The sequence below is a fragment of the Diadema antillarum genome, unplaced genomic scaffold, assembly GCF_040938485.1.
Source record: "Diadema antillarum isolate AM-2024a unplaced genomic scaffold, OU_Dant_1.0 seq00001598_RagTag, whole genome shotgun sequence".
Lineage (NCBI taxonomy): Eukaryota > Metazoa > Echinodermata > Echinoidea > Diadematoida > Diadematidae > Diadema > Diadema antillarum.
In genome coordinates this window covers 46787-62432 of record NW_027272314.1, presented here as the reverse complement: position 1 = coordinate 62432, position 15646 = coordinate 46787, and the positions used below count along the sequence as shown (strand labels likewise).

General features: G+C 37.7%; 1 protein-coding gene across 1 annotated transcript in view; it reads right to left on the bottom strand.

Moving 5' to 3' along the window:
• Positions 1-346: 346 nt before the first annotated feature.
• Positions 347-15646, bottom strand: part of LOC139710995 (tyrosine kinase receptor Cad96Ca-like) — a 30136-nt gene continuing 14836 nt past the window's right edge. The window contains exons 5-14 of the mRNA XM_071622910.1: positions 10991-11015; positions 8345-8433; positions 7012-7212; positions 6409-6513; positions 5483-5673; positions 4499-4600; positions 3945-4050; positions 3186-3282; positions 2496-2595; positions 347-406 (exon numbers count right to left, since the gene is read on the bottom strand). Of these exons, the coding sequence (XP_071479011.1) occupies positions 347-406; positions 2496-2595; positions 3186-3282; positions 3945-4050; positions 4499-4600; positions 5483-5673; positions 6409-6513; positions 7012-7212; positions 8345-8433; positions 10991-11015 (1076 nt within the window). The remainder of the gene's footprint in view (positions 407-2495; positions 2596-3185; positions 3283-3944; positions 4051-4498; positions 4601-5482; positions 5674-6408; positions 6514-7011; positions 7213-8344; positions 8434-10990; positions 11016-15646) is intronic.

Here is a 15646-nt window from a genome sequence, read left to right as displayed (position 1 = left end):
CTGGTCGACCAATCAGAGGACCACACTTCTTAGCTCCGCCCAGCTTTGGAAACCGCGAATAGAAGACAGCACGAAAAATACAATCAAATTATTCTCCATCTGCAATGACCTTGAGGGTCAGGCGGGTGCGAAGATATGTCTTTGGTAATGTCGGTAGTACGATTTCTATGCTTATCACAGAAAGACGAAGGTGCATGGAGCATACTGATTAATAAGAGACACGTTCACTTCAATGTTGACGTAGCTATCCACATCACAAATAGTTGTGATAAGATATGTGGAGTATAATCAGTGAACGGTGACATCAGCTTTTGATTCTCTCTCGTGCGGGGAGAAGGTGCGTCTTTCACTCCGGAATGTTTTCATATATGTCTTCATCGTCCATGTTATTCAGTGATATATAATCCTGGAGAGGGAGAAAATAGAGAGACAAACTTAACATATTGCCCCTTCAGATTTGTATCAACTTTTGCAAAATATACTATACCGTTCCCATAATGGTCTGGTCATACAAACAGGAAGACTGGTTGCCGACCTCTAGCAACCGAAAATTCTGGCGAATATCGACAACATAATTATCAGCGACGACTCCTCCAAATTTTTGGTCTGCAGCGAGTTGCTGATTACCGGTTGCTGACCATTTGCAAACCATTTAATGCTTTACGAAGGTATGCGAACAAGAACAGCGACGATGATGATGAATGGGAGACTTTTCATAGAAAGGTTTGCAACAGTTTTCAGCTAGTTGGCAAATTGGCAGCAACTTAATGCAGACCATCGGAAGTTTGCCGTCGATTGGTTGCTGATTTTCAGTTCGGGATCGGTGACAATTACTACACGGTTGTAAATGTGTCGGCACGTGGACGCAGACACTGTAGAAAAAAGATTTTAAGTAGTTTTTTTTTTTATGGGGTCTAGTTGGCAACTGCTTGACAAGTGGTCCGTGATCAGTCTTCATTTGATTGGTTATTGGTTAGCAACTGGTTGCCAACCAAAAATCATCATGAAAAGGGCCAGAAATCACTACAGACCAGTCCCAGCATTGCCTACAGAGGTTTATAACAACCAGTCGGCAATTGGTTGCCGACGTTTTACTACCGATTGAAAACCACAATTTTCTTTTGCAGACCAAAACCGGTGGCTGACCGTTATAGGACAAGTCCACCTTGAGATTGAGAATTGAGGATTGAGAAAATGCAGCTTAGTAGAACACGTCAGTGAAAGTTTGAGGAAAATTTGACAATCTGTTCAAAAGTTACGAATGTTTTAAGTATCTGCGCAGTCACTGCTGGAAGAGAAGACTACTACAGTGTATGATGTCACATGCGTACAACTACATAAGGAAAATAAGAAGAGAATTTCACAAAGCTTTACTTTTTGAATAAAGCGCACAGTTCTTCGACTTGCTACTGACGTATGTTAAGGGTAATATTATTCCCCCTGCCTTCTGAAAGAGAGAAGTTGAGTGTTCTTTTGTTATGTGAGAAAAATGGAAATATGTTGAATTTTCTTTATTCTTTCTTTATATCGTTGTACTCATGTGACATCACAAGCTATAGTAGTCTTTTCATCCAGCAGTGACTGGGCAGAAACTTCAAAAATTCATACCTTTTTCACGAATTGTCCGATTTTGCTCACACTCTCACTGATGTGTTCTACTAATATTGCTGCATTCACTCAACTCACGTGTCTATGAAGGTGAACTTAATTGTCCCTTAACAACCATTTGCCGCCTCCCCCCCCCCCCGAAAAAAAAATTGTGACAATCAACTGCTGACCTGTGATTTTCGGAGGTCGTAGAATAGTAGGCGATGGGCCTTTGCTTATGATTGACCAGAGCCTTATCAAATGGCCAAGGGTTAGACAGTATCGCTAGATGATGCTTGAAAGCGGCCGAGATTTACATTACTTATCAGTAAACGTACTGTGATAAACAGTCACGTGATGGAGGAACATTGTTTATGTTCGCCCATGGGAGAACATTTTTTGTAATGTTCTCCCATGGGCGAACATTTTTCACGTAACAAAATGACAAGCGATACCAAACGATTGAACCATCATATTTTTCACGCAATCGATAGGATACATTTGCTATTCCATTCAATATGAAAAAGCAGATTTGATTAAAAGATTAATTTAACAGATGATGACTTTTGTTGTCGGGAACATGTACCAAACGTTCCACCCTCAGGGTTTGAAATGCTATTTCGGGATGCTATAAGTCCCTCGACTTCGTCTCGGGACGTATAATATACCTCCGTCAATAGCATTTCAAATCCTTCGGGTGGAACATTCGGTATGTTCCCTCCCCCGCCAGTCATCATCTGTATATTGTAGCTTGTATACTATCTGATCGGCGAAACGATTTCAATGGCGTTTTCTTGTGTAAGTCACTTGAATGAAAACTTAAGTCGTTATATCTTATGAGATACTGTCGATTTTATAACAAAAGCAGTAACCCTGAGATGTTTTCTAATAAAGTGAAGTAAACTTACATTGGCTGCTTCCAACGTTCGATCCATTCGGCTGAGAAGATCCTCAAATTGGCAACGATTTTTGACGCTGGCTTGCCAGCAGCTTGTCATGATTTTGTATCTGTAAAAAAACAAAACAAAACAAAAATATCACAGGAGTTAGTATGCATTGGAGATGACGTTGTATCCCAGTAGTTTAGAGATTTGATAACTCTTAGAGTAATTCAAGGACTATAATCATCATCATAGTTATCAAAAGTAGAACTATGCAAAGCAATTGAGGTGGAACGGTTGGAGTTAGACGCTCGAGTCAATTTCGGAATAGTTAAAACTCAAAGGTACGACAGAATAGGACTGTGGCGATGAAAGCTGGAGCGGGGATCTTACATGATAAATGTTGGCAGGTCTTTCCCCCAGATTTCAGTTGGACTGTGTTTTCTTTATTCTTTTCTTTTCTTTTCTTTTCTTTTCTTTTCTTTTCTTTTCTTTTCTTTTCTTTTCTTTTCTTTTCTTTACTTTAATTTTCTTTTCTTTCTTTTCTTTTTATGGACGAACAATCCTATCTTTGGTACCAGGGGCCAATGTGAAATATAAGAAGAAATGTTCTTCAATAAACCCTTTCCACGCTCTAATGATGGACTTTGTTGGACAGTGTTTACAAAGCTACGGAGTTTTCTGTGCTTATCGGGACTCAAAGAGTTAGATGCTCACAGTTCCTGGCTGCAATGTCGAGGTCTTCTCATCCTGTAGCCACCGCAGACTCGCTCTTCCAACTCATCGTCGCTGAGGCCCGGATACGGTTGAGCACCTGAAAGAACATCGGTTACCATTCCAACGGTAAGAGACATGATATTATTCCAAAGTCAAAGAAAGGAGAAAACGATGAACAAATCTAATTTCATTTTTTTTTTTGTTCAAATAATGTACAATGTATAGACATTTTCAGGCTTTTCAATGGAGATGTCAAGCGTCACGTGAGTCTTTGTTGGCACGTGGTAAAATTTGACGTGTCAGGTGGTTCGTCTTCGTGCTAATACTTGCTTCAAGTTGAAGTGCTACCAGAGTATATACCACTGGTGCCTCGACTACTAACTTTACAGCTAGTTTTATCATGACTATGACTATTCCCCGTCATTCCATCACCATTATTCCCTTTTTACCAAATTGTCTTGTGCTTCTATTCATAAAAATACTTTTTCTTCTGGTATTTACTAATGTTTCTACTTTAACTTCGTATTTCTCTTTTCTTTTTATGTTCAAAATTCTTATTCTCTTTTTACTTGTTACCACATCAGTAGTCATCATTATCATACATATCATATCATACAAGTAAGACAAGTGAGGCTAAATATTGTACTAACGTTACCTTCGTAACTTACATTGGATCAGGGAGGAATATTAAGAAAAAAAAGAAGAAGATAGGTTAAGTCTTTGGGATATCACTGACAAGTATCCGGGTTCGAAACCCACCGAGTGTGATGAGCTCCCACAGCAGTACGCCGTAAGACCAGACATCACACTCCAGTGAACAGGCGCCACCCCGGAGAGCTTCGGGAGACATCCATCTCCGGAACTCCTATAAGCAACGTGACCAATCAGAAAAACACTCTTGAAATTATGATGTCATGGCAGGGCATGTTCATAGCTTTCCTCATTTTACTCCATTCCATTCATCTGTTTATAGATAGATTCATTTACTATGTATCTCTTCATTGCAATGCGCCATGTGGGGAAAAGATTCTGCTGCCACTATCTCTTCAGAACTATTTTTTTTTTCTTTAAGCATCACCATATAGATTTAAATCTTGGTATGAGCGTTGGCGCATAATGCGAAAGTAATTATAAAAAGTAAGTATAAGTGAAACAGGCAAGTTCACACGGCGATCGATGAATTTCACTTAACTGATATTCACTTCAATAAATCCTTTAAAATGAATCTACCACATGACCCCCCCCCCCCTCCAACAGAACAAAAAGGGGAAGAGAAACAGAAAGAAGCAATCCCAGTGGTTTCGCCACCCTACCTTTTTCGGCGGCATGATGTTCGCTAACCCGTAGTCTGCCAGCTTGCAGCGTTTGTCGTCGGTCAACAGTACGTTGTTCGCCCTCAAATTCCCGTGGATAATCTGCCGTTGGCATGGTTACATCACAAGAAAGGGAAGGCGAAAATTGATTGATATTGAAGCAACTGAATAATCTTATGACTTCGAGACCGCAGGATGACGTGATTCGTTTATTTTCTAACATTGTTTTAGAGTCGTCAGCGCTCTAAACATTATTCAAATCAAAGATTGTGAGTTCGAAGCCTGCTCAGTTCGTGCACCACTGGTCAGACAGTCTATCACTGGACCCTTTTTTATCTATTCCTTTATTTCACCGATGGCGCGATCAGGAGAATTGCTGAAAATTCGGAACTTGTTTGCCCCGATGCTCATATATAGATACTTGGGCACAGTTCTCGGGATCGCGCCATCACTCGGCCTAATGCTTATAGTCGGCGAAAAGGAATCGATAAGAAGGGTCCAAGACCCTAGACTATTGGGCAGGATGACTACTCACATTCGGTGATGTAAAGTAGATAATAAACTGTGATAATGTACATCAGCTCTATCATCAATGGATCATGTGCTCCCGCCCTCATTCTAAAAAAGCAAAATATCTTTGACTGTATTCCCTCCTTCGCTAACATTTCATGGATTTTCTCAATTTCAGGGCTCATATTTCGCCTTGATTTGCTAGGGGTATACGTTCTGCTGATGTACTTTACACTCTATAGTTTGTGACTTTGGAACTTCGTGCTAGATTCAGAACTCTACCCTTAACTCTCCATGAGTTTGAGAGGGACGTCTTTCTATGTTGTCGTTTTTTATGAAGTTTCCCAAAGTGTTGAGGTCAATCGAAATGACGTGTAAAATTATACGTCAGAAAAAAAAAATTGATTGTTTGACAGTATGTAAGTTCAAATATCTATCTATATTGCATGAAATTCAACCACTATAGCGGCTTACCCCTTGCGACTTCAGGAATTGCATCCCCTTCGCAATTTGCCAAGCGAACCTGAGCAAATCCGTCTCCTTCACCCGACGAACTATCGATCGCACATTGGCGTAGGTGCGATAGCTGGATCGGAATTTCCCGCTGTTCGTTTGGAGAAAGGTGAGAAGGGTTCCGTACGGAACATACTCGTTGACTATCAGCGCTGCGCAAGAGACAAGAAGGTAATATGGCAAGATTAATACTTATTCCATGTTAAGTAATGCTGCTTGTTATACGTCGTTTCTTCCAGAACCTGTTTAGTTCTAAGCCGGACTTCAATGTCCTTCATGGACAAAAGAGTTATTGCTTGTTTTAAAATGAACCTTAAGATGAAATTTTTATATAGCTGTATTTTCGATATCACAGAATTAGATGTTTTCCGTCCTTGAAATATCCCTAATACACGTCCATGTGTAAATTTCAATTGTTGATTATAATTCTGATGTGTTGAATAGTTATCATAAATGATGAAAATCTGTTTAAGTCATAATTTCTTATATTTTTCCAAAAATTTCAATGTGTTGTATTTTTTTATACAACCATGATACAAGAAGAGCCGAAATATTGCACTTTCATAAGTAGATGAGTACAATACAGGTACATATGTTTGTTTTCATCACACACACATACACACACACACACACACACCCACACGCACACACACACACACACACACACACGCACACACACACGCACACACACACACACACACACACGCACACACACACACACACACGCGTGCGCGCGCACACACACCCCAATACTGATAATGTTCAGCAATTTCACACCTTATAATCATGTGTTTTTAAAATTTTCATTTCAGTTTGGGTAATGTGGCCTTCCAATTGCAGTTATCACTACTAAGGTTAGAAATTTTAATTAGATTAAATTCACTCACTCTGCTGTCGACAGTATCCTAAACACTTGACGACGTGTACATTGGAAGGCAGCTTCCAAAGGGTGGTGATAGTCTCCTTCAAGACGTCTGAATTTGTTTCGATACCTGCAGAATTTTATTGCAGTTTAAAACATTGAATGGCGATGAAAGGAGCTATCATTAAAAGTAAACAGCAGGCATATGAAGAAAAAAAAAAGTGGTAATGATTTCCATTACATGTGTCTTGCAATGTTACGATCAATGATATAATGAAAGCTCCGCGTGAGAGACAAATACAATTATGTATATGTAAATACGTATACAAACAATAGTAATAATAAGTGTGACGCAGTCCGAAAAGCGTCATCTAAGAAACTATACAGTCGTCCTGTAAAGAAAAGAATATGTGTTAAAATATCATTTGTGATGGGTTGGTATAAACTGACCAAATATGAAACACGACATTCTCAGTACCTAGTAAACTAAATTTCTACTCCATTTGAAGATATAAGTCCTTGTACGACAGGTTACGATTGTATGTCGAATGTATGAGGATTTAGCGATAAAAGCCCTCAAAATCTTACATTAATAAAATCCAGATTTTCTTCTGTTCCTTCTTCATACCTGATATGTCCCTGATGGCGGCTAGTATTCTCATCTTCTCCTTGCCCGGAACTCCCCGGATCTCTCCCTTCCACACCTGCCCGAAGGCCACCTCTCCGAACGGGCTGATCCGGGAGTGGAATCGAATGTTTCTAGAGGGTACCTCGACACCCTCCTGTTTGGCCGTGAGTTCCCGGTCAACTGTGTGTGCAGCTCTGTTGCCTGTGAGGTGAGGGAGTAAAAAAAAAATAGATGAAATCATGGAAATAGGGAGATACTAGAAGAACTACTATCTGAAAGACGATTCTCGCGTATCTACATTCTTTTTATATTTTCAAACAAGATAAAAAACAATGTTTTTTATGTTGGGTCTCTATTCTTGGGGGGGGGGGGGGGATGGCAAAATATGAAATACTTACAATGTTAAAATGAATCAAAATTCTAATAGAATAAAGTGTAATAACATAATTGAATAGGATTAAGATAAAACGACCCATCATCAAAAGTACAAAATGTTTCTGATGGGATTTATTCACAATATGGTTTAAATGAATGAGGAGAAGATGTTCCATCGGAAGCAGATTTTCAATGCTACTAAGACACACGAAGGTTGTGGTTACAGCCAATTTCAATTCCAATTTCAAAGTTTATTTCATTTTTCGACAAAACATAAACATTTCACTTCCTTTTGATAACAGAGAATACGGTAAACAGAGCATTGTAGAATGAAAAAGACTATACAATAATTGAGGACCTTATAGTAATTATACGTTGCGATAAAAACAGAAGTGGTCGAAATAAAGTATAACATTGAACAAAGTGCGAAAAATTGAGGGACCAACTAAACAGGCAGAGTTTTTAGACTGTGAGCCCCTCTTATAGAGAATATCAATGGAAAAATAAATTGAAGCACCGTAAAGAAAAAAGGAGACATCTTTCGCCATCAAAGAGAGGCTAATGTGTCAAAAGAGCATTTTTCATTCGCACGTCATAACGACGCATCAGACACTTTTTGACCACAACCGCAGAATGCAAACGTTCGACATTGCATAAAGTGAGGAGGGGAGACGTCCGTTTTCTCCCTTTCCCTCGTATAAGTCAATAAATTTGTATTCGACTTTTGTGAATGCAAGGTTAAGGCTTGTACCATTTCTTCTCTTTCTCGTTCTCTGCACATTCTTGCTTTCCTTCTGACTCTACTGCTGACGCTTCACTTTTCATTCCAGTCCATGTTTCTCTTCATCTTCGTCCTCTTCTTTTTCTTTGGACTCGAAAACTTCATTATTTTAGTAAGAGATTATCTAGTATGGAGAATGAACACTGTATAGAGGTAATCGCGGTTTCCTTGTTTCACCTGCATTCCCGTTAACGGTCACCACTTCGTAAATGGAGAGCGCCCCCTCAGTGTGAGTCAGCGGTGTCATGACAGGTTCGTCCCTCGCTCTTGAAGAAAATTAAAGGAGACCTCCGGATGATTTTCAGATTTTTACATTTGAACAACTGTAAATAGGTTATACTGGGTACAGATTTTCAGAATTTATAATGATTGGGATGAAGGATAAGAATGTTTTTGAAATCTATAACAAATTGCAATGAACAAGGATGATGACATGGCAGCCTCACCTTACACTGCCACATGAGTTCGAGCTCAAGGAAGCAGAACAAAAGAAGGCATGCATAGATTATACACAGGTGAGCTTGCAAGCAACCGGTATTACACTGACTATATTTCTGAAGTACGTGAGTCTCCTATAATGTTATGTCATCAACACTGTTCAGTGTAATTTGTTTAAGATTTTTAATTTAATTTAATTTTTTAAGTATTGTTTCTCTGCTCAAGAACCTCAATAAATTCCACACATCTATACATGGGACTGTCGATTTATGTATCACAATAATGTGAAATTATGAAAATCGTCTGGAACGCCCCAGACAGAAAGAAAAAAGAACAATTAAGGAATAAAGATAACGTGGTGATAATGTTTATAAAAGTGATGGTAAATATGAAGATGATTGTACAGTGAACGATACGATACAATAACAATAACAATATCAATGATGATTATGATAGATAATAATAACGATGATACAAAAATATTCCAAAACTTAGGGTAGATAACCGTAGCTAACTCAAGTTAAATACTTGATGAACAGGTAAGAGAAGTAAAACTGGGAGTCTGGAAGATTACACAGAAAAAAAAAATGGAATCAGTCATGCGTGCAATACATTTGCCAAACTCAATGGCCCGAATTCACGAAGGTGGTACAATTGAAACCATGGTCTAAACCATGGAAAAAAAAACATGGAGCGCTAAGTGTCGCATGGAATATTTCGCTACGGAATCAGCCATTTCGTCGATGAATTGATCATTTTTGTAACGAAATGACAGCATTTTGTAACGAAATAAAAATTTCGTTAACGAAATGGTCATTTTGTCGACGAACTGACTGGTTTCGTAACGAAATATTACGTGCGAGGCTTGGTGCCCCATGGTCTTTGTCCATGGGTCAAACCATGGTTTCATTTGTACCACATTCGTGAATTCGGGCCATACAAGGCGTAAATATAAGATAATTACGAATGTGAGAAAAGTGACAATGTAGAAACACAAACATGTCATCTCACGTTAAACGTTAAAGGTCATGTTTACCTTTAGGGGCAGTGATTTTAAAAAAAATCAAGATATCACATTGATGCATATGTGTAGGTTTGTTGTATCACAAACATCCTACCATATAAAATTTTCGTAATAAAGCCTAAAATTTAAGGAGATATCAGTATTTTTCTCAATAAACTATAACTGTAGACGGTTTAGTCTGGAAACATTTTCATTATAAATATTGTTAACATTTTGTGTATTGAACAATGCTTAGCATTGGTTGTACGGATTCAAATTTTTATAGTGGTTGTTTCTATCCTTAACTCACATTTTAGAACTTTTTTTAAAGCACTAATGCTGGGTTTTTGTTTAATCTGTAAAGGGTAAATTATGCCTTCAACTCAGGATGATTTTCAGACTTTTGCGTTTGAACATTTCTATTCTGGTTACACTGGGCGCAGAGTTAAAGAATATACAGTGATTCGGGACAAGGACTAAGTTTTTTTTTTCAAAGATTCATAACAAATCACAGGGAACAAGGATGATAATCGACATAGCATGCTTCACAAAAAAATGCAGGAATAAGTACTCAAGGAAGCAGAACAAAAGAAGAAACTATGCATATGAAAAAACCTCAGGATTTTTTTTTTTTCAGCCCCGTGTCACCGTGTCACCGTGATACTATATGTATAAACTCTACACAGGTGAAGTGGTATGGTAATGGAATTACATTGGTACATAACTGGAATATGTGAGCCCCCTATGTTATAATCCTTGTTCACTGTAATTTGTTCTCCGTTAATTTTTCAGACCAATGATTTATCTGCCCAAGGACCACACACAAAAAAAAAAAAATTCCACAAATCTATACATGGCACTATCGATTTGGGTACTACATGATATGAAACTATGAAAATCTTATATGAAACTATGAAACTATGAAAAAAAATTCCCCTTTGATGGTTAATCATTTGGCCATTAATAGATCAATAAAAGTGTAACCACACGAATTTAAACGTGGTGATAGTTTGAAGAAAACTTAAACAACAACGCCGTACGCTTGTCGTGCGCACCGTATAGATTTGGTGGGCAGACATAAGTTTGGGTTCGTCTTGAACCTACGTAGACTACTGCCTCTAAATTGGATTTCTCCTATACGACCATCTCAAACAAAACTCAAACAATAACTTGTAATGAGTGTTTAATTTTATGGGAAGAAAATCTTCTCAACGAAAGGGCACTTGTGCCATCATAGCTGTCGTAAATTGGTCAGTCAACCTTTAATCGTAGGCACATGACATCAACATAAACCGTGTCGAAACGTCCTACACAATAATATCACACGAGTTTTTATATATTTGAAAGTGGAGATCAACAAGGTTGTGTTTTGAAATACTTACATCCTGCTTCCCGACTCAATACTTCCTGTTGAAAGAAAAGAGAAAAGAGTTCACCCATGACTATGCATGTAATGTATGAATAGGAACAACGAAATATGAACACATTATTAAGAGTAGCTCTTGGTCTATTTCGGAAATAACTCCCAGGGGGACACTTACACTGGAATCCTGTACAGTTTAAAGTTTAAAGTTTTTTTTTTTCAGGCTGGAACTCGACCTGTGCATGGAAGTTTGCGATCATATAAAGATGATGATTTTTTTTCTTTCTTCTCATTGTATATATTTTGATTTGTTGCTTTATTGAAGAAACTGTATTACTTTAACTTATACTGGACCCTCCTGTAAAACAGCGGGACTGTAATGGTCCTCTTCGCTGAGTGAGGCTATCCAGCCGTATTATTCATGAGTTTTTGTATCACATGATTTGTAATGTTGATTTTTATATTTACGAAAATAAATTACCATACCATACCATGATATAAAAAACGCTGGCACTACCGGGTATTAAAATACGAAATTCTACATTATACTGCCAACAGGAAAACACATTCAAATGACATCAGTGTGTATGGATGGCAGCACTGACTAATCCTAGTGAATTATATATTTTTTGTCCCTGTGATATAATTCCGTTTCCGCCTTTTCTTCTAAAAACACACACGAAAAAACAAAACAAAAATCACGAAAAAAACAATTAAAAAACATCAACAACAACAACAACAACTCCTTTGTCGTCTTACTCATCTCTATTCACAAAGTCTGATTATAGCCTTCGTTTGTCTGGTTGATCTTTGTGACGTCATACCATTGACGTACGTCACAGTATTTAACGGTGCTTAATTCCTCAGAATGCTTCGATTGTTGTCTGCCTTTAAAGCGATTTTCCAAACCGTGAAAGGTGAAGAAGGTACGAGGGTTGGGTTGGGATGGGATGGGGAAAAACAAGGAAAAGGGGAGGGACCTATTTGATACAGCGTTATTTAGCTAAATGTTTAACCTCAAATGGATGAATATGAAGAAATAAAAAGAGCAGAATTGCAGAAGTTCATCAACATAGGAACATGATCAGAAAACAAGAAAGTAATATGCCTTCGGAATTCAGAGTTTCACATGTTTCTATTAATGGCCAAGTTGGTGATTATTGATGATGTCCTAAACTCACCATCCTTTCCGTTGGTTTGTGCGGAAAGATATCATGATAAGAGTCATGTTTCAGTTTCAGTAAGTTTTATTTCTCCACTTGTATATACAAGGTGTATATTATATAAAAATAAGTACGACAGTATCAAACATATCACTCACAAGTCATGAAAATATAAATAAGAGTTCGCATTACAATGTATTCATGTGAATGAGTATATATATTTCATACTAAATCTTTAATGTTCTTGCTCGACACTTTGGCAAATGCAATTATTCTCCCTAAACATGGTAAACGTCTTTCTTGCCAGAATATTACTATACACTCTAACTCCATACAAACATGCAAACTTTTTTATCTGATCTAATGTCAGTATAGATAGGAGCAATGTTATTGAGTGAATTAGAATTGTTTATAGGTTTGCGGAAGACTTATAACAATCAGCATGCCATCTAATTTGCATGTGTGGTTGCATAATTGCAATGTCACTCAGTCCCGGAAACCAAAGTAAACTGTAATATTTCATTGGTTTCCTATTGTACAGGCTGGCTTGATATGTGATGGAACCACACCCATTCTCATGCTCTTTCATTTTCATTATATTTATCGAAGCAAACTTGAATTTGGTGCAGAAATGCATTTTTATAAGCAAAAGGAAACTGTCCCCTCGCAGCGTACATTGCATGTCAATCTGACATCAATATGTTGTGGTTTATTTTTGTTGTTATTTTCTTTCATCGCCCGCACTTTAAAGCAAAGAATCAGAAGAATACCATATGTGCTATACAAGAACAGATATGCGACGTATATATGCGATTGCTTGTGATGATTGTCTCCTGTATTTCTGTTATATTATTTAGAGTTGCTTAGAGTATGTCTTTTGAACAGCAGGTACATGATGTGATTCTTATAAGTTTGCATGTGCATGAAATAACACCGACTCGTCTTCATTTTGTGTTATCATGGAATAAAATCGTATACTGGATTAATCACCTGTTTCAACTGTTAGTTTCAAATAATATTGTGCTCAATGGTTTGTTCAATTGACTTTGTGCTAAAGCTATGTATGAAAATGAAATGCAGAAGTAAAATCAATCATTCAATCGATCATTGAATACCTCCATAATAGACTCAACTCTTAACAAGCTTAACATGCACAATTCTTAATTGGTAAACTCAAGAACTGAATCAATATTGCATAATTGGGTCTCTTTCACATTCCATATTCGTACATGTTTGTCTCTAATGGACGAGCTTCACACCGATAATGTTTAATGGGGGAAGTCCAGACGATTTTCGTAATTTCACGTCATACAGTACATATACATTTATAACTGACAGCTACACATTTAGACTTGTGGAATTACATTGTGGTCGTTAAGCAGAGAAACGAGTACTCTGGAAAAAAAATACACTGAACAAGGATGATGACATACAGCTTCACCAAAAGAATGCTCGGGTGGGGATTAGCCGTATAAGAACGTAAGAATGCATGAGTAGGAGGTCACCATGTGTAGAGTTTAAGCACGCTTTCTTCTTTTATTATGCTTCATGAGCCCCCACTCATGCATTCTTATATGTAGCTGCTCTGTCATCATCCTCGTTCATTATGATTTCTTATGAATTTTGAAAATATATTTATTCCTTCTCCCAATCACTTCAAATTCTGAAACTCTACCCAGAATACTCAATTTATAGTTGTTAAAAAATGTAAAAGTCTAAATATCATCCAAAGTTCTCCTTTAAGCGATTCATGATTAAATGACGCTAGCTGGACATCGTGAGAATTACCTGACGGTAGCGGAGGTTCATTTGAATTCCATCATTAGTGAGATGACCTGCCAATATATTTTTGCTGTTGTTTTATCAGTTTGTCAGGACAAAATGGTGTGAAACAAACAGGAAATGTGAAAACATTACTCGTGTGTTTCCCCATCCGAGCTCTCGGAAGCGAAAGTGAACGTTCTTGACTGTTCTTATCGCACACTACACGTTACTATAATAACACCACTACCCAATTTCCACAGCGAAATCACACGCCAAGCGATGTTGCTATTATAGTGTACATGTTGAGCTTTCTTGTCGAAAAACGAATGCCAGGGGCGGATCCTACAGCTTTTTGCTCTTTAAAGGGGAGGAGGGGGAGGTGGTGACCCAATGATGATGGGTTATGATAAGGGAAAAAAAAATAGAACAAAACGTCTTAACATTTTGTTCGTTTGTTTGTTTTTGTTTTGTTTTGTTTTGTTTTGTTTTTGCCGTTGAGCTGGGCCTAAAGCAGAGTATGCTGGGAATATACTATGGAGTCATGATGGCGTTTATTTTTGTTTTTATGCACGTCCCATTTTCACTTGGCAGGCAAGGGGGGGGGGGGTAAACCCTCCTTTACCCTCCCCCCCCCCCTATAGATCTACCACTGAATGCACATCATACATCAAGGTAACAGCAGGCATGAAAGTTGAGAACTGATTTATCATTCTGACTTTTATCTGCCGGTTGCGGTTTCGTCTCTTCAAAGAGCAATTTGATCATGCTAATTAAAAGGATAGAGGGAAATTAAACAAGCAATCGTGATCCCATTAAGGATGAGAGGTATAGGCCTATACAGTTTCACATTTCTTTTTTTACGACAAAGTGATACCAGTATACTAAACATGCTAAAGGCACTGCGCAGGATGAGATGCCTTGATTGAGGTGATGTGGCACCAATTATGAGTCTCCTCCTAATAAGTAAAAAGGAAATCTGCAAAGAAATGTACTTTTTCGACATGGAATCAAAAGGAAAAGAAGTTGTATTCTTTGAATGTGTGAGTGTGCGTGTGTGTGTGTGTGTGTGTGTGTGTGTGTGTGTGTGAGGGTCGGTGTGTTTTTGCACGTTGCGATTTCTAGTATACCAAGCATGAGGAGGAGGGTTGTTGCCGTTGATAAGACCCAAACCGTGACTTGGAGTGCAACTGTGTCCACTAACCAATGGAGAAGATTTTAAGAGTTGAAAACATCATCACCTAAAACCGAAGGGTCACAGCTACCCGTGGTTACGATCAAAAATATTATTATTCATTGGAACTCAAGAATTACCATCATTTTCTCAGTTTATGGCCAGACTTTTCAATTGTATTAATTTTCGTAAAATTGTGTTCATGTTATTGAGCAATTTGAAAAAAAAATAAAAATCATGAAATATGATACGAAATAATATTGTTTTATTTAATTACATAACATGGGAAAATAATGCACACTTTGCAGTAGAAGCCTAGAATATACAGAGATATGGGAAAAGAATAATCTACTAGAAAGCAAAGCTTGTAAAACGTAGATCACTCGAAATAACAACAATATACAAATAACGTATAAATATTGCAAAAACAAAATACATATGTTCCGTTCAAGCATTTGATTTTGATATAATAAGATACTGATGATATCACATATAATAATCTGACACTTCAACCATTGTGTACATGTGACTTTCCTCCTAAGCACGGTGCGACGCTGCCCATTAAAATCTTCAAGCA